The sequence below is a fragment of the Oncorhynchus mykiss genome, chromosome 23 (assembly GCF_057628025.1).
Source record: "Oncorhynchus mykiss isolate SJ-2025 chromosome 23, ASM5762802v1, whole genome shotgun sequence".
Taxonomy (NCBI): domain Eukaryota; kingdom Metazoa; phylum Chordata; class Actinopteri; order Salmoniformes; family Salmonidae; genus Oncorhynchus; species Oncorhynchus mykiss.
The window spans coordinates 47,961,501-47,981,684 of record NC_143044.1 but is presented as its reverse complement, the minus strand read 5'-3'; the positions used below and the strand labels follow the sequence as shown (position 1 = coordinate 47,981,684).

General features: G+C 48.0%; 1 protein-coding gene across 1 annotated transcript in view; it reads left to right on the top strand.

Annotated features, from left to right (window-relative positions):
- The window catches only part of LOC110503039 (integrin alpha-9), a 160,169-nt gene continuing 139,985 nt past the window's right edge, over window positions 1–20,184 (top strand). The window contains exons 1-3 of the mRNA XM_036960871.2: window positions 1–1,099; window positions 3,292–3,419; window positions 10,480–10,586. Coding sequence (XP_036816766.2) covers window positions 912–1,099; window positions 3,292–3,419; window positions 10,480–10,586 — 423 coding nt within the window. The 5' untranslated portion in view covers window positions 1–911. The remainder of the gene's footprint in view (window positions 1,100–3,291; window positions 3,420–10,479; window positions 10,587–20,184) is intronic.

Below are 20,184 nucleotides of genomic sequence, written 5' to 3'. Positions count from 1 at the left end.
CTTTCAAAGAGCGCATCCTCGCGCTAGCTAGCGACTCCGCGTCTTATTGGAATGCGCTCACCAGACAAGCACACGCACTTTCGTGGATGCAAGGTCCGATCACTTCTGACACCAATGTAATGAAACAGGCAGGGAGCAGGTCTCGAACCCTCGACCTTCTAGCCCGAAGTCGAGTGCGCTATCGACTGTGCCGCAAAAGCATGCTCGAGCGGCAGAGTCGATATCCGCGCGTATAAACCCAGGGTCGTTACAATACATATTGGTTTCCTTACCCGATAAGCATTTTATGGACAAGGTGTGACAGCAAACCATGGTTTCCCAAATGCTAACGTTTTAGCAGGGAATGGCCAGGGAAACTGAACCAAGCATTAGTATTTTATTGCAGATTTCAATTTACAAGGAAGCGTTTCCAAAACATTTGAACAAGTAATGAAGACACATATCAAACGTCAACAGCCAATAACAAATTGGATTGGCCATCAACAGGCCATTCGTCTTTGGCCCTTGACTCGCTCCCCATACCAAACGACAGAGGGCATCGTCGTTCGTAAAAGTTGGAAGCGCGAGGCGGGTTATTTTGTGAAATGTGACGCTTGAGCCGCGAACCCATTGATAAATTCGCCTTCTGCCATGACCGCACGTATCACTACCGCAAGCAACTCCGTGCTGGAGACAGACACCAGTTCTTCAGATTCACAGTCTGCAGAGCAGCTGACGAGATCGTCACTTTTCAACGGACCGTTATTTTTTATTCTCGATCCACTACCCCTGTCGTTTTCCCGTGTTCATAGTGCTAGACTTCAGAAAGTACTCAGAACTGTTGGTTTTTGTAACTTTTTCTGTAGCACTGAAACCTTGAAGGGCTTTGTTTTGTTTTATATACTTCTCCCATAGTGTTGTTCCTCTCAAGGATGCGCCAAAGGATGGGTCATGTTCTGAATCAGAAGAGGAGCCTTTTGGATGTTCTCTGCGTGTATTTGTCTGTTTCTGTAGTTCACTCCTACAACATTGACTTAAAACATGCTGTTGTGTTCCGTGGACCTGACTCGAGTTTCTTTGGATACTCTGTTCTGGAGCACTATCACGACAATACGCGCTGGTGAGTCTCAAGCTATCAAGAGGCCTATCAAGGCTATTAATTATCTTATAGCAATTACAGTCCCGACTGTTTATGCACTTATGTATCCTCCCTTGCTTGACCATTAATGGCAGGGTTTGGTTGTTGCGCAATTCTTATGGAGTGTATTTCGGCTATTCACTTTTGGGCACCCTGTGTAACCTGCTTGCAAATGTTGAAGAATAGCCAACTGATGTGAGCTATCGCCTACAAAATCACAAAGTAAATAAGTAAAATATTCGAAATCAATAGACTGTCTCATTTGACTGTGCGTAAACGCCTTTCTCTTCTTTAGAAAAACAGTTGATTTATATGACGGCGACAATATTGTCTTAAATATGTCAACTGTTCAATTGATGTGCAGTGTTGTTTGGTTTCTTTTGGACCGTTGTTCTGTAGCAGCCTAGCTGACCTGTCCCAGATTCCAGCATGTAGCAGCCTAGCTGACCTGTCCCATATTCCAGCATGTAGCAGCCTAGCTGACCTGTCCCCGATTCCAGCCTGTAGCAGCCTAGCTGACCTGTCTCAGATTCCAGCATGTAGCAGCCTAGCTGACCTGTCCCAGATTCCAGCATGCAGCAGCCTAGTTGACCTGTCCCAGATTCCAGCATGCAGCAGCCTAGTTGACCTGTCCCAGATTCCAGCATGCAGCAGCCTAGTTGACCTGTCCCAGATTCCAGCATGCAGCAGCCTAGTTGACTTGTCCCAGATTCCAGCATGTAGCAGCCTAGTTGACCTGTCCCAGATTCCAGCATGCAGCAGCCTAGTTGACCTGTCCCATATTCCAACATGTAGCAGCCTAGCTGACCTGTCCCAGGTTCCAGCATGTAGCAGCCTAGCTGACCTGTCCCAGATTCCAGCATGTAGCAGCCTAAGGTTAAGTGATCATGTCCCATAGATGTCACAACACCCACCATTGTCTTCATTGTCATGAGTCAGTCTGCTGATGCCTTATGCACTGAGTGTACCAAACATTAGGAACACCTTCCTAATATTGAGTTGAAGTGGATTTAACAGGTGATATCAATAAGGGATCATAGTTTTCACCTGGATTCACCTGGTCAGTCTATGTCATGGAAAGAGGTGTTCCTAATGTTTTGTACACTCAGTGTCCATCCAGGGGTGGAATTGTGAATTGTGTTCTACCCCGGTTCCAGCCTGAATATAGGCTACCATACTTGTATTGAACATGTGGGAATTACTCTGTGCTACAGTGGGCCTGATGAAGACGATTATGAGATGCCATTATGCCACTTCATTGAGGCAGGATGTGTGTTGTTGACACTTATCCTTGATGCCGGGTGACTCCCATCCTTCAAGGTGGTTTTCACTTGCTCTTCTCATCAAAGCAAATGTTATTGGTCACATACACATATTTAGCAGATGTTATTGGTCACATACACATATTTAGCAGATGTTATTGGTCACATACACATATTTAGCAGATGTTATTGCGGGTGTAGCGAAATGCTTTTCCTTCTTCACTGTGTGACATCATGACTGTTTGACACTGTGGTGTTCTTTAATAATAACTGTGTCCCTTCCATTGTCTCTGTCTACGAGGTGCTGGTAGGGGCCCATTGTCTCTGTCTACGGGGTGCTGGTAGGGGCCCTTGTCTCTGTCTACGAGGTGCTGGTAGGGGCCCATTGTCTCTGTCTACGAGGTGCTGGTAGGGGCCCATTGTCTCTGTCTACGGGGTGCTGGTAGGGGCCCGTTGTCTCTGTCTACGGGGTGCTGGTAGGGGCCCGTTGTCTGTATCTACGGGGTGCTGGTGGGCGCCCGTTGTCTCTGTCTACGGGTGCTGGTAGGGGCCCGTTGTCTGTGTCTACGGGGTGTTGGTAGGGGCCCGTTGTCTCTGTCTACGGGGTGTTGGTAGGGGCCCGTTGTCTCTGTCTACGGGGTGTTGGTAGGGGCCCGTTGTCTCTGTCTATGGGGTGTTGGTAGGGGCCCGTTGTCTCTGTCTACGGGGTGTTGGTAGGGGCCCGTTGTCTCTGTCTACGGGGTGTTGGTAGGGGCCCGTTGTCTCTGTCTACGGGGTGTTGGTAGGGGCCCGTTGTCTCTGTCTACGGGGTGTTGGTAGGGGCCCAAGGCCAACTCTTCTTCTTCTTAATTATGTGACTGACTGCTGTGACCGGATGTGTAAAGTTTACACTATGTTTCTTTCTGTCTACAGGGTTCTGGTAGGGGCTCCCAAGGCCAACTCTTCCTACAGCAGCTCACTTCACACCCCGGGAGCCGTGTTCAAGTGCCGTGTCCACAGCAACCCAGAGAGACGCTGCACGGAGATGAACCTGGGCCGAGGTCCGTACTCAACCATGAAACACACAGTCACCAGGGACCAGAGCCTTACGGAGAACCACTGAACAACCACACATTATACTCACCCTAGGACCAGAGCCTTACGGAGAACCACTGAACAACGACACATAATACTCACCCTAAGACCAGAGCCTTACGGAGAACCACTGAACAACCACACATTATACTCACCCTAGGACCAGAGCCTTACGGAGAACCACTGAACAACCACACATTATACTCACCCTAGGACCAGAGCCTTACGGAGAACCACTGAACAATCACACATTATACTCACCCTAAGACCAGAGCCTTACGGAGAACCACTGAACAACCACACATTATACTCACCCTAGGACCAGAGCCTTACGGAGAACCACTGAACAACCACACATTATACTCACCCTAGGACCAGAGCCTTACGGAGAACCACTGAACAATCACACATTATACTCACCCTAGGACCAGAGCCTTACGGAGAACCACTGAACAACCACACATTATACTCACCCTAGGACCAGAGCCTTACGGAGAACCACTGAACAACCACACATTATACTCACCCTAGGACCAGAGCCTTACGGAGAACCACTGAACAACCACACATTATACTCACCCTAGGACCAGAGCCTTACGGAGAACCACTGAACAATCACACATTATACTCACCCTAGGACCAGAGCCTTACGGAGAACCACTGAACAACCACACATTATACTCACCCTAGGACCAGAGCCTTACGGAGAACCACTGAACAACCACACATTATACTCACCCTAGGACCAGAGCCTTACGGAGAACCACTGAACAACGACACATAATACTCACCCTAGGACCAGAGCCTTACGGAGAACCACTGAACAATCACACATTATACTCACCCTAGGACCAGAGCCTTACGGAGAACCACTGAACAATCACACATTATACTCACCCTAGGACCAGAGCCTTACGGAGAACCACTGAACAACCACACATTATACTCACCCTAGGACCAGAGCCTTACGGAGAACCACTGAACAACCACACATTATACTCACCCTAGGACCAGAGCCTTACGGAGAACCACTGAACAATCACACATAATACTCACCCTAGGACCAGAGCCTTACGGAGAACCACTGAACAATCACACATTATACTCACCCTAGGACCAGAGCCTTACGGAGAACCACTGAACAACCACACATTATACTCACCCTAGGACCAGAGCCTTACGGAGAACCACTGAACAACCACACATTATACTCACCCTAGGACCAGAGCCTTACGGAGAACCACTGAACAACCACACATTATACTCACCCTAGGACCAGAGCCTTACGGAGAACCACTGAACAACCACACATTATACTCACCCTAGGACCAGAGCCTTACGGAGAACCACTGAACAACCACACATTATACTCACCCTAGGACCAGAGCCTTACTACGGAGAACCACTGAACAATCACACATTATACTCACCCTAGGACCAGAGCCTTACGGAGAACCACTGAACAACCACACATTATACTCACCCTAGGACCAGAGCCTTACTACGGAGAACCACTGAACAACCACACATTATACTCACCCTAAGACCAGAGCCTTACGGAGAACCACTGAACAACCACACATTATACTCACCCTAGGACCAGAGCCTTACGGAGAACCACTGAACAACCACACATTATACTCACCCTAGGACCAGAGCCTTACGGAGAACCACTGAACAATCACACATTATACTCACCCTAGGACCTGAGCCTTACGGAGAACCACTGAACAACCACACATTATACTCACCCTAGGACCAGGCATCATGCCAGTAGGGGACAGAAAGGCATCTGCCCCCTCAGATTTGTCTTGTTTTAGAATTTTTCAGATTTCAGATTTTTCAATTAATTACTAAACTTAATTTCTAAACCCGAAATTTGATCATAATTATTTATAAAAACATCTGTCAGCTGTATTTTGTGAAGGGGGAACACTGACTGGACCAGCAATTTTATGAAGTAGTTTTAAGCTTGCCAGCTAGATAGGGAATCTATCTCCCAACCTTATAACTAGTTACCAAGCAAGTTAGTGTTGCTTGTTTAACAATCTTACATGTTTTTTTTACATAGAATTATGCATAGTGATTTTGGCTATAGATTGCAGGAAAAAGCTGTTTCACGTACTTCATGCCCCATTTAACATAATATTGTCGAGGTGCCAGAAGTTCCAAAATATTTTGATAGATATGATTGTTTTAACTAATATTTTCCAAGTGGTTGTGCCAGAAAGTTTGAGCCGAAGACATTTCCTGCAGTTCCTTTTCTTGTGGTCGAGAGAGAAGGTTTATGTGGGTTTAATAGAAACCCTACTTACTCCTCACTGTCACCCAAGTTTGTCCTGACACTTTGTTTAATAACGTATGTCTTATACAGTCTCTCTGTGTCTCCCCCTCTGTGTCTCCCCCTCTGTCTCTCTGGTCTCTCTATGTCTCCCCCTCTGTGTCTCCCCCTCTGTCTCTCTGGTCTCTCTGTGTCTCCCCCTCTGTGTCTCCCCCTCTGTCTCTGTGTCTCCCCCTCTGTCTCTCTGGTCTCTCTGTGTCTCCCCCTCTGTGTCTCCCCCTCTGTCTCTCTGGTCTTTCTGTGTCTCCCCCTCTGTCTCTCTGGTCTCTTTGTGTCTCCCCCTCTGTCTCTCTGGTCTCTCTGTGTCTCACACTCTGTGTCTCCCCCTCTATCTCTCTGGTCTCTCTGTGTCTCCCCCTCTGTCTCTCTGGTCTCTCTGTGTCTCCCCCTCTGTCTCTCTGGTCTCTCTGTGTCTCCCCCTCTGTGTCTCCCCCTCTGTCTCTCTGGTCTCTCTGTGTCTCCCCCTCTGTGTCTCCCCCTCTGTCTCTCTGGTCTCTCTGTGTCTCCCCCTCTGTCTCTCTGGTCTCTCTGTGTCTCCCCCTCAGTCTCTCTTGTCTCTTGTATCTCCCCCTCTGTCTCTCTGGTCTCTCTGTTTCTCCCCCTCTGTCTCTCTGGTCTCTCTGTGTCTCCCCCTCTGTCTCTCTGGTCTCTCTGTGTCTCCCCCTCTGTGTCTCCCCCTCTGTCTCTCTGGTCCCTCTGTGTCTCCCCCTCTGTGTCTCCCCCTCTGTCTCTCTGTGTCCCCCCCTCTGTCTCTCTGGTCTCTCTGTGTCTCCCACTCTGTGTCTCCCCCTCTATCTCTCTGGTCTCTCTGTGTCTCCCCCTCTGTCTCTCTGGTCTCTCTGTGTCTCCCCCTCTGTGTCTCCCCCTCTGTCTCTCTGTGTCTCCCCCTCTGTCTCTCTAGTCTCTCTGTGTGTCCCCCTCTGTCTCGCTGGTCTCTCTGTGTCTCCCCCTCTGTCTCTCTAGTCTCTCTATGTCTCCCCCCTCTGTCTCTCTAGTCTCTCTGTGTCTCTCCCCCTCTGTGTCTCTGGTCTCTCTGTGTCTCCCCCTCTGTCTCTCTGTGTCTCCCCCTCTGTCTCACTGGTCTCTCTATGTCTCCCCCCTCTGTCTTTCTAGTCTCTCTGTGTCTCTCCCCCTCTGTGTCTCTGGTCTCTCTGTGTCTCCCCCTCTGTGTCTCTGGTCTCTCTGTGTCTCCCCCTCTGTCTCTCTGTGTCTCCCCCTCTGTTTCTCTAGTCTCTCTGTGTCTCCCCCTCTGTCTCTCTGGTCTCTGTCTCTGTGTCTCCCCCTCTGTCTCGCTGGTCTCTCTGTGTCTCCCCCTCTGTCTCGCTGGTCTCTCTGTGTCTCCCCCCTCTGTCTCTCTAGTCTCTCTGTGTCTCTCTGGTCTCTCTGTCTCTCCCCCTCTGTGTCTCTGGTCTCTCTGTGTCTCCCTCTCTGTCTCTCTGTGTCTCCCCCTCTGTCTCTCTAGTCTATCTGTGTCTCCCCCTCTGTTTCTCTAGTCTCTCTGTGTTTCCCCCTCTGTCTCTCTGTGTCTCACCCTCTGTCTCTCTAGTCTCTCTGTGTCTTCCCCTATGTCTCTCTAGTCTCTCTGGTCTCTGTCTCTCTGTGTCTCCCCCTCTTCTCTCTAGTCTCTCTGGTCTCTGTCTCTCTGGTCTCTGTCTCTCTAGTCTCTGTCTCTCTGTCTCTCCCCCTCTGTCTGTCACCCTCTGTCTCTCTGGTCTCTGTCTCTGCCCCTCTGTCTCTGGTCTCTCCCCCTCTGTCTCTCTGGTCTCTCTGCCTCTCTCTGTCTGTCTGTCTCTGGTCTCTCTGTCTCTTTTGTCTCTCCGGTCTCTCTGTCTCTCTGGTCTCTATGTCTCTTTGGTCTCTCTGTTTCTCTGTATCTCTGGTCTCTCTGGTCTCTTCCCCACCTGTCTCTCTTTCTCTCTCCCCCTCTGCCTCTGTCTCTGTCTCTCTGTATCGCTGGTCTCTTTGTTTCCCTGTCTCTGTCTCCCCGTCTCTCTCCCTCTCTCTCATACACATGCACACACACACCAAGAGGGAGAGAGGGCTACTATGAATCACGCCAGACAGAGGGAGTTCAGCCCCAGGTTGTCTCAGAGAAAATATTAGCGATGAACTCTGGAAGTAGCCTCAGTTATAACTATACTTATTTACACGAATTGCTCTAGTAAACGTGTGCGCGTCTCTAATGGCACCCTCTTTCCTATATAGCCCTAGTGCACTACTTTTCAACAGAGCCTTATGGTGCCTGGTCAAAAGTAGTGCACTATAGGGCTAAGGGTGCCATTAGAGACACAGCCTGTCATCTGAGACGGGAGGCAGAGGAACTGAACCGTTTAAGGGTTGTTGGTACCCATGATGAGAGAGAGAGAGATCCCCACTGCTTCTTTCTACATGTATTTGTTAGATTCAGATTCTGTAAAGCAGCGCCTTGATTGCACAATTCCTTTTGTGATGCCTTTGAATTCACCCAACAGATCCTAATCCATTTTATTTGCCAGGTTAGTGCATTCTTGGCAACTCATGTTTTTATGTCTGAGGCTGCGTTGCAAATGGCCCCCTATGTCCTAATGGGCCCTGGACAAATGTAGTTGACTTTGCCATTTGGGATGACAGTCTTACTCCTTTCTCAGACATTCCTTGGGTCTTTTTGATCTTCATTAAGATTTAAGAATAGCTTAAAGGTGACATCCAATGCAATTAGAGGCCTAGAAACCAGTCAGAATATAGCTCCGCACCTTTAAAGGGATGTTTCATATTCTAAGCCACTTTTATCTGTTAGCAAAAGTGAAATAATTGGGGAGCTCCTTTGGCCTAGAGGCCTGCTACACACTCTGTAATGATTAAACAGGATGGGATGACCTAACTGCTCTGTCTCGAATGGCACCCTATTCCCTACATAGATCTCTGGTTAAAAGTAATGCACTATGGGTGCTATTTCAAATCAAAATCTAATTGTATTAGTCACATGCCCCTGAATACAACAGGTGTAAACCTTACAGTGAAATGCTTACTTACAAGCTTAACCAGCAATGCAGTTAAAAAAAACAAATACGAATAAGAAATAAAAGTAACAAGTAATTAAAGAGCAGCAGTAAAAATAACAACAGCGAGACTATATACAGGGGGTACTGGTACAGAGTCGATGTGTGGGGGCACCGGTTAGTTGAGGTAATATATACATGAAGGTAGAGTTATTAAAGTGACTATGCATAGATGATAACAACAGAGTAGCAGTGGTGTAAAAGAGGGGAGGGGCAATGCAAATAGTCTGGGTAGACATTTGATTAGATGTTCAGATGTCATGGCTTGGGAGTAGAAGCTGTTTAAAAGCCTCTTGGATCTAGACTTGGCCCTCCGGTACTGCTTGCCGTGCGGTAGCAGGGAGAACAGTCGATGACTAGGGTGGCTGGAGTCTGACAATCTTTAGGGCCTTCCTCTGACACCACCTGGTATAGAGGTCTTGGATGGCAGGAAGCTTGGCCCCAGTGGTGTACTGGGCCATTCACACTACCCTCTGCAGTGCCTTGCAGTTGCCATACCAGGCAGTGATGCACCTGTAGAACCTTTTGAGGATCTGAGGACCCATGCTAAATCTCCTGAGGGGGAAAAGGTTTTGTCGTATAAGCCTCAGTATTGTTATTTTATTGTGTTACTTTTTTGTTCTATTTTTGTTTACTTTAGTTTGTTTAGTTAATATTTTCTTAACTCTATTTTCTTAAAAGTGCATTGTTGGTTAAGGGCTTGTAAAGGAAACATTTTACTAAGGTCTACCTACACCTGTTGTATTCAGCATTTCACTAAGGTCTACTACACCTGTTGTATTCAGCATTTCACTGTAAGTTCTACCTACACCTGTTGTATTCAGCATTTCACTGTAAGTTCTACCTACACCTGTTGTATTCAGCATTTCACTGTAAGTTCTACCTACACCTGTTGTATTCAGCATTTCACTAAGGTCTACCTACACCTGTTGTATTCAGCATTTCACTAAGGTCTACTACACCTGTTGTATTCAGCATTTCACTAAGGTCTACCTACACCTGTTGTATTCAGCATTTTACTAAGGTCTACCTACACCTGTTGTATTCAGCATTTCACTAAGGTCTACTACACCTGTTGTATTCAGCATTTCACTAAGGTCTACCTACACCTGTTGTATTCAGCATTTCACTAAGGTCTACCTACACCTGTTGTATTCAGCATTTCACTAAGGTCTACCTACACCTGTTGTATTCAGCGCATGTGACAAATAACATTTTATTTTAATTTAACACACACTACATGGGCTTGTCAACACTGATAAAAGGCTGTCAGGTATTCAGTCCATGGCCTGAAATTGTCAGACTGTTCAACAGTAAACCTCACTTAAACCAGGGTTGAACCTAGGTTGTCCCTATGCCTTAAGTCTTTGTTCAATGGATGAGCTAAAGCCAAGGCATTATCTAAGGGCAGCTAACACAAGTCCTCAGATCTCAAGCAAGATCACTGATCATGGGAACAAAGTTCACCAAACCACTTCCGCTACATCTACAAAAGATCAAAGATCAACTTCAACTAGTATTTAGAACTGTATTAGAGACTGTCTCTAGGTAACCCTTCCATCTGTTGGCTCCTGGAGAATGGGAAAGTCATCCTCTTTGTAACGCCATATAACAGTCATTGTTAACACTTCTGTCCCGCTCCTGCAGGGAATAAGCCCCGGGAGTCTTGTGGGAAGACATGCCAGGGAGACAGGGATGATGAGTGGATGGGGGTCAGCCTCGCCCGGCAGGACAAACCCAATGGCAAAATACTGGTGAGTTCAAAGGTCACAGTACAGCCCTGTACATCTGTTTGAATCATCCGTTTCATCTGTGTGTCCAGAAGTCTATACTTGCACATTCCCTTACATTGGACCCGTAGCACTCAGTCTGTAGCCATGAAGTGCTTTGAAAGGCTGGTCATGGCCCACATCAACACCATTATCCAAGAAACCAGAGACCCACTCCAATTTGCATACCGCACCAACAGATCCACAGATGATGCAATCTCTATTGCACTCCACTCCACACTGCCCTGTCCCATCTGGACAAAAGGAACACCTTTGTGAAAATGCTATTCATTGACTGCAGCTCAGCTCAACACCATAGTGCCCTCAAAGCTCATCGTTAAGCTAAGGACCTTGGAACTAAACATGCCCCTCTGCAACTGGATCCTGGACTTCCTGAAGGGCCGCTCTCAGGTGGTATGGGTAGGTAACAACACATACGCCATGCTGATCCTCAACACAGCCTGCGGCTATGGAATCCTGACCTGTTCACCGGACGTGCTACCCGTCCCAGACCTATTATTTGACCATGCTGGTCATTTATGAACATTTGAACATCTTGGCCATGTTCTGTTATAATCTCCACCCGGCACAGCCAGAAGAGGACTGGCCACCCCTCATAGCCTGGTTCCACTCTAGGTTTCTTCCTAGGTTCTGGCCTTTCTAGGGAGTTTTTCCTAGCCACCGTGCTTCACCACCTGCATTGCTTGCTCTTTGGGATTTTAGGCTGGGTTTCTGTATAGCACTTTAAAATATCAGCTGATGTACTATGTACTAGCTGATGGCTATATAAATACATTTGATTTGATTTGAACACAGGGGCCCCTCAGGGGTGAGTGCTCAGTCCCCTCCTGTACTCCCTGTTCACTCATGACTGCATGGCCAAGCACGTCTCCAACACCATCATTAAGTTTGCTGATGACACAACAGTAGGTAGGTGTTTCACCGAGAGGAGTTTAGAGACCTGGCCGTGTGGTGCCAGGACAACAACCTCTCCCTCAACATGATCAAGACAAAAGAGATGATTGTGGATTACAGGAAAAGGAGGACCGAGCACGCCCCCATTCCCATCGACGGGCTGTAGTGGAGCAGGTTGAGAGCTTCAAGTTCCTTGGTGTCCACATCACCAACAAACTATCATGGTCCAAACACACCAACACAGTTGTGAGGAGGGCACGAGACTGAAAAGATTTGGCAGGGGTCCTCAGATCCTCAAAAGGTTCTACAGCTGCACCATCGAGAGCATTTTGACTGGTTGCATCACTGCCTGGTATGGCAACTGCTCGGCCTCCGACCGCAAGGCACTACGAGGTAGTGTGTACGGCCCAGTACATCACTGGGGCAAAGCTTCCTGCCATCCAGGACTTCTATACCAGGCAGTGTCAGAGGAAGGCTCTAAAGATCGTCAATGACTTCAGCCACCCTAGTCATAGACTGTTCTCTCTGCTACCACATGGCAAGCGGTACCGGAGCGCCAAGTCTAGGTCCAAGAGGCGTCTCAACAGCTTAAGACTCTTAAAGAAGAAGTTACAGGTCTGTGAGAGCCAGAAATCTTGCTTGTTTGTAGGTGACCAAATATTTACTTTCCACCATAATTTGCAAATAAATTAATAAAAAATCCTACAATGTGATTTTCTGGATTTTTGTTTCTCATTGTCTGTCATAGTTGAAGTGTACCTATAATGAAAATTACAGGCCTCTCTCATCTTTTTAAGTGGGAGAACTTGCACAATTGGTGGCTGACTAAATACTTTTTTGCCCCAATGTATCTATCCTACCCTGCCTTAGTTAACAAACAGATCACCGACCATTTTGAATCCCACCGTACCTTCTCCGCTGTGCAATCTGGTTTCCGAGCTTGTCATGGGTGCACCTCGGCCACGCTCAAGGTTCTAAACGATATCATAACCGCCATCGATAAAAGACAATACTGTGTAGCCGTATTCATCGACCTGGCCAAGGCTTTCTACTCTGTCAATCACCACATTCTTATCGGTAGACTCAGCAGCCTTGGTTTCTCAAATGACTGTCTCGCCTGGTTCATCAACTACTTCTCAGACAGAGTTCAGTGTGTCAAATCGGAGGGCCTGTTGTCCGGACCTCTGGCAGTCTCTATAGGGGGGCCACAGGGTTCAATTCTCGGGCCGACTCTTTTCTCTGTATACATCAGTGATGTCGCTCTTGCTGCTGGTGATTCTCTGATCCACCTCTACTCAGACAGCAGCATTCTGTATACTTCTGGCCCTTCTTTGGACATTGTGTTAACTAACCTCAAGACGAGCTTCAATGCCATACAACTCTCCTTCCGTGGCCTCCAACTGCTCTTAAATGCTAGTAAAACTAAATGCATGCTCTTCAACCGATCGCTGCCACACCTGCCCACCAGTCCAGCATCACTACTCTGGACGGTTCTGACTTAGAATATGTGGACAACTACAAATGCCTAGGTGTCTGGTTAGACTGTAAACTCTCCTTCCAGACTCACAATTAGCATCTCCAATCCAAAATTAAATCTAGAATCGGTTTCCTATTTCCCAACAAAGCATCCTTCACTCATGCTGCCAAACATACCCTCGTAAATCTGACTATCCTACCGATCCTTGACATCGGCGATGTCATTTACAAAATATCCTCCAACACTCTACTCAGCAAATTGGATGCAGTGCATCACAGTGCAATCCATTTTGTCATCAAAGCCCCATATACCACCCACCACTGCGACCTGTATGCTCTCGTTGGCTGGTCCTCGTTTCATATTCGTCGCCAAACACACTGGCTCCAGGTCATCTATAAGTCTTTACTAGGTGAAGCCCCGCCTTATCTCAGCTCACTGGTCACCATAGCAGCACCCACCCATAGCATGCGCTCCAGCAGGTATATTTCACTGGTCACCCCCAAAGCCAACTCCTCCTTTGGCTGCCTTCCAGTTCTCTGCTACCAATGTCTGGAATGAATTGCAAAAATCACTGAAGCTGGAGACTCATATCTCCCTCACTAGCTTTAAGCACCAGCTGTCAGACCTACTCGCATATAACTGCACCTGTAAATAGCCCATCCACCTACCTCATCCCCATATTGTTATTTTTTTTTTTGCTCCTTTGGACCTCAGTATCTCTACTTCATTGAATGTGCACATTCATCTTCTGCACATCTATCACTAGTGTTTAATTGCTCAATTGTAATTACTTCGCCAGTACGGCCTATTTATTGCCTTACCTCCCTAATCTTACCTCATTTGCACACACTGTATATAGACTTTTTCTATTGTGTTATTGACTGTATGTTTGTTTTATTCCATGTGTAACTCTGTGTTGTTGTTTGTGTCGCACTGCTTTGCTTTATCTTGGCCAGGTTGCAGTTGTAAATGAGAACTTGATCTCAACTGGCCTACCTGGTTAAATAAAGGTGCAATAATAAAACAATTGTAAAAAATCAGAGGGCAGCTGGCTGGGTATGTTTAGGCTTCAGTCCCTGGCCCCTCCACGGTGGTGGTCTTCTAACCTTACTTTTTTGAAGTGTTTTTTCTCTCTTTGGCCCTAATGCCTGCCTCTGGGCCTGTTGGACATTCCATGGCCCTGATGCCTGCCTCTGGCCCTGTTGGACATTCCATGGCCCTGATGCCTGCCTCTGGCCCTGTTGGACATTCCATGGCCCTGATGCCTGCCTCTGGCCCTGTTGGACATTCCATGGCCCTGATGCTTGCCTGGGGGAATTCCATGGCCCTGATGCCTGCCTCTGGCCCTGGGGATATTCCATGGCCCTGATGCCTGCCTGGGGGACATTCCATGGCCCTGATGCCTGCCTCTGGCCCTGTTGGACATTCCATGACCCTGATGCCTGCCTGGGGGAATTCCATGGCCCTGATGCCTGCCTCTGGCCCTGGGGACATTCCATGGCCCTGATGCCTGCCTGGGGGACATTCCATGGCCCTGATGCCTGCCTCTGGCCAAGGGGGACATTCCATGGCCCTGATGCCTGCCTGGGGGACATTCCATGGCCCTGATGCCTGCCTCTGGCCCTGGGGGACATTCCATGGCCCTGATCCCTGCCTGGGGGACATTCCATGGCCCTGAAGCCTGCCTCTGGCCCTGGGGGACATTCCATGGCCCTGAAGCCTGCCTCTGGGGGACATTCCATGGCCCTGAAGCCTGCCTCTGGGGGACATCCCATGGCCCTGAAGCCTGCCTCTGGGGGACATTCCATGGCCTTGAATCCTGTCTCTGGCCCTGGGGGACATTACAGTTCCCTGAAGCCTGCTTCTGGCCCTGGGGGACATTCCATGTCCCTGAAGCCTGGCCCTGGGGTACATTACAGTGCCTTCAAGCCTGTCTCTGGCCCGGGTGGACATTCCATGGCCATGAAGCCTGGCCCTGAGGTACGTTACAGTGCCTTCAAGCCTGTCTCTGGCCCGGGTGGACATTCCATGGCCATGAAGCCTCTCTGGCCCTGGGGGACATTGCATTGCCTGTTTTTGCCATGGTCATTCCCCATTTTATTACTTCCATTATCTGAGGGAGTATATTGGCATAATGTTCATACCACTTCCAATGGTTATTATGCATCAATCACCTTGAAAGAACCTCTAAGTATTTAACATGCTGTTTTCCCTTACAGGTGGTTTATAGATGTTCAACTATTAACCTGGCCCTAACTCTTACCTTGACCCTACCACGATCAAGTTGTTGCTTATCAACAGAGTTGCACTTTATATTTTGTTGATAGTAGTAGACCATCTGTAAACGGACTCATCAAATAAAGTGATACAAAAACATTTAGATTTTATAGCAAATCAAGTGGCAGTTTGTCCTAGTAGTTGTTTTAAACTGTCCATCAGGTTTGGTGATAACAGAAAGATAGTGATGTTTCGGAGCCATGTGTCCATGCATGGGGCCCCTGTAGATCCCTGCTGCCATTTGTTTTTATCTCATCTGAATGGACTCAGTGACTCAAGTTTCTCTGCAAGGACCGGCTGCTTGGCAGATGTGGCTCTGTACTGTATGTAGCAAACAATCAAGTGCTGATCTAGGATCTGTTTTGTATTTTAGATCACAATGAATAAGATTACATTGGCAGGGGGAATCTGCCTACTCTGAGATGCTTATAGCCCCTGAACTGTTATAACTCCATTATTACACTAGAATCATAAAACACGGGACGAGATGTTAAAAACTGTCCATTGTGCCAATAGATGGAATGCACTCACATGAGATTTGCCGTGATGTTGACAGAGTGGAATGGGAGGTTTATTTCTTAGACTGGGTTAAGATGTCAATTTTGGGACACATCCTCAGTAGTGTGCCTTCGAATCAGTGGGTGTTTCGGCCTCAGTTATTACAGTAGAGGACTGTTAGAACTCCGTTATTACAGTAGAGGACTGTTAGAACGCCGTTATTACAGTAGAGGACTGTTAGAACTCCATTATTACAGTAGAGGACTGTTAGAACTCCGTTATTACACTAGAGGACTGTTAGAACTCCGTTATTACACTAGAGGACTGTTAGAACTCTGTTATTACACTAGAGGACTGTTAGAACTCAGTTATTACAGTAGAGGACTGTTAGAACTCAGTTAGTACACTAGAGGACTGTTAGAACTCCGTTATTACACTAGAGGACTGTTATAACTCCATTATTACACTAGAGGACTGTTATAACTCCATTATTACACTAGAATCATAAAACACGGGACAAGGTGTTAAAAACTGTCCATTGTGTCAATAGATGGAATGCACTCGCATGAGATTTGCCGTGATGTTGACAGAGTGGCATGGGAGGTTTATTTCTTAGACTGGGTTAAGATGTCAATTTTGGGACACATCCTCAGTAGTGTGCCTTCGAATCAGTGGGTGTTTCGGCCTTTAATCACTAAACACCCTCATCAAAGGTGGCCAGCTAAAGGGTGATCAAGCCTTAGCTTGTGTCCCATGCCCAATTAAGATGTCCCACGGGACTATGCAAGGCAGGGGCGTCCTCTTCCCTAACCCAGCCCTGCAGCTGACCGCATACCTCATATGCCCTCCTCAAGTTGGAGGGATCTGAATTGGGTTCTCAGGTGGGGGTGGGGGGTCATGAAGTTATAGCCCAGCAAGGGTCCTCCGTTTGATCCAGATCCACTGGCTGCCTCTTTCAGCTGCTTGAGAAACTGCTCTGGCGGTCTGCCGCAGAGCCTGTCCATGGATTCCAAGTTCTTTCAGCAACCTGATGGTGGAAGAAGCCACGAATCCTCTGCATCCCACTTCAACTGGCCAGACTTTTGCATTCCAGCCACGCTAAGTTGCGTCTGCTGTCAAATCTGTGTAAAGCAGTTTCTTAGGCCTCTTCAACAGAGTTTTCCCACGGGACTGTGAGCTCTATGATGTACATAGCCTTTCGTGAAGGGGACCAGAGTACCATGTCTGGCCTAAGGTTGGTAGAAGCAATCTCAGGTGGAAAAATTAGTTGCTGGCCAATATTGACAAGCATCTTCCAGTCCCGGGCCATGGCTAGGTGTCCAGTTTCTGGCTTCATAGGAGGATGCTTGGGCCTTTTCTGTCCCTCCCGGATGAATGTTGTTGTGTTGACGGGATTGCTTGTTTTTGGAGGTAATGAATTGGTTGCACTCCTCTTGGTCTCAAGTGCTGCAGCCAGGCTCTTGAGGACCTGATTGTGCCTCCAGGTGTAGCGGCCTTGTGAGAGGCTGGTCTTGCAACCTGTCATTATATGCCTGAGAGTCGCTGGAGCTGGGCAGAGGGGGCAGGTCGAGTCCTCGCCATACCATTGATGTAGGTTTTTTGGTGATGGAAGCACATCATAAACAGCTCTTATGATGAAGCTGATGTTACTTGCCTCCATTTGCCAAAGCTCACTCCAGTTGATCTTTCTCCTCTCCAGGCCTTCCCACCGCGTCCATTGCCCTTGTTTAGCAAGAGAGACAGCCTTTGCACTTCTTGCAGTCTCCTCCTGTTTGCGCACCTCCTCAACCACCAGCTTCCTGCGTTCGGATGTTGTTGCCTTATAGAATGTTGGTTTGCTTGCTGCCAGGCCAAAGCCTCCTCTTCCATGCTGGATATTCCCCACAATGTCTTGGTGTCTCAGAGCTGATGTTGCTTGCTGCACAGCCTTGGATGATGTCCATTTCCGTCCAGTTTGTAGGGGAGGTGCTGCCTTGCTAATGGTCTGGTCTTTGGAGTCCTTCAATGTCATCTGAAGTCTTACTTTAGAGCACTTGTACTCCTCCGTTAGACTTGTAAGAGGTAGTTCAAGGACCCCTTTGCCATAGAGGCCGATGTTACTCAGGCATCGTGGGACACCCAGCCATTTCTTCACGTATGAGGTAATGGTTCGCTCCATCTTCTCCACTGTTGTTATTGGGACCTCATAGACGGTGAGTGGCCACATTACCCGGGGGAGAAGTCCAAACTGTAGGCACCAAAGCTTGAGCTTCCCAGGCAGTAGGGTCTTGTTGATGTTCTCAAGACTGTTGGCGATGTCCTGCCTTACTTGCTGCACTTGATCTTTATCCCGGAGGCTTTCGTTGTACCATCTACCCAGGCTCTTGATGGGTTGCTCAGACATCGTTGGTATCGGGTCATCTCCAATGCGGAACCTCACATCTTTAAGCTGTCCCTTGACTATGGCGATGCTTTGAGATTTGCTTGGCTTGATTTTCATCCGGGCCCACTTGATGTTATCCTGCAGTTTTGCAAGCAGCCGCCTGGTGCATGCTGCAGTGGTGGTCAGTGTAGTCATGTCATCCATGTATGCTCGGATAGGTGGGAGACGGAGCCCTTCCTTAGTTTTCTCACCGCCGACCACCCATCTCGATGCCCTGATGATGACTTCCATGGCCATAGTGAAGGCCAGAGGTGAAATTGTACAGCCTGCCATTATGCCTACTTCCAAGCGCTGTCATGTTGTTGTGAAGTCAGGTGTTGTGAAACACAATTGCAGGTCTCGGAAATAGGCCTTTACCAGTGTAGTGATGGGTTCTGGTACGTGGAAAATGTTGAAGGATTCCCAGAGGAGTTCATGGGGAACTGAGCCAAATGCATTGGCCAGGTCAAGGAAGATGACATAGAGGTCTCTCTTGTCCTTCTTAGCTGTTTGGATCTGGTGCCAAATCATACTAGTATGTTCCAGGCAACCAGAGAAACCAGGAATGCCTGCTTTCTGTACAGATGTATCAATGTACTTGATCCTTTCCAGATAAGTGGACAGCCTCTGTGCTATTATACTGAAAAATATCTTCCCTTCGACGTTGAGAAGGGGATTGGTCGGAATTGACTGATGTCTGTCGCATCCTTCTCTTTCGGGATTAGCACACCACCAGCCCTTCGCCATGCCTTTGGTATTATTTCCTTCTGCCACACTATCCTCATGAGCCCCCATAGAAAGCGTAGAACATCCGGGGCGTTCTTGTAGAGCTTGTATGGTACTCCATTAGGCCCAGGAGCCGAGGCCGCTCTTGCTCTTCGGACAACGTTCTCTACTTCCTTCCAGTTTGGAGGGTCAGTGTCCAGATTGAATTCTGGTGGTTATAGGTGGGATGTCATGTGGGATGATTATCTGCTCATGCCTTTTCATGTCCTGGTGGACCTTTTCCAGATGTTCTTCCAGTTCTGGCTTTGGAGTTTTTAGGATTCCGCACCTTTCCTTTGCGAAGAGGTCTTTGACAAACTTAAAGTTTTTTTTATAGAACCGTGTTCTTGAGTGTTCCTTCTTCCTACGAAGTTTCCTTAAGTTTTCCGCTCTTCGCAAGGTTGCCAGCCGACATTTAATGTCTGCTTGGAGTAGCATGAGACCTTCTCTCTCTGCATCAGAGGCCTTCTTCCACTGCTTTCTCAGCTGCCTTCTCTCTCTGACAAGTATCTCAATCTCCTGCTGCCTCCTAGATTTGGCTGGTGCGGGTGTTTTCTTTCCGCTTCTCCTTTCGTTTACTCCAAAGCGCTCTTCTCCGTAGTGGTAGATAATGTCTCCCATCCTTTCAAGCTTTTTCTCTGCTGTTCCTACCTGTTGTTCCAAGATTTTTGTCAGGTCATTGTTGATTGTTTCCCACTCTCTCTTTTCAACAGCTTTGGGCCACTTCACACTCGGTCTGTGCCCTTTGATATTTTCCTCTTTTAGAGGTCTCTGTGGTTGGGTGAGTTCATCCACCGGCATTTCTGTGCTTGTGTTATCCTCCTCCGTTACAGGGGTGCTGATGCTCTGCGAACTTTGGTTTGCGCCCCGTCGCTGTGCTTCATTCGACTGATTTGACTGGCTGCTTCGTAAGAAGTACTGGTCAATGCGAGGTCCCTGTCTCTGCTCTCCCAAGCACCTTTTCCTCCCTTGATGGATCCTTAACCCCCTTTCCGATGTTACTCTCTTCCAACCACAGCTGCACACCTGAAGTGTGTGTCCTGCTGCTGTTATGGTTGTCTCATGTGCTGTGTTCCTACTCGTAGTCGTTTCCGTTCCTGGGTCCGTAACCGTGTGATCAGTCGTTGAGCCATCTTGCGCCCCAGCTCTCGCAGGCTCTAGGGGTATGTTCCTTTGTTGACTTTCAGTACCACTTAGCGGGTGTCTCCAACATACTGAAGCAGCGTTGGAGACTGCCAACATGGGTAGCT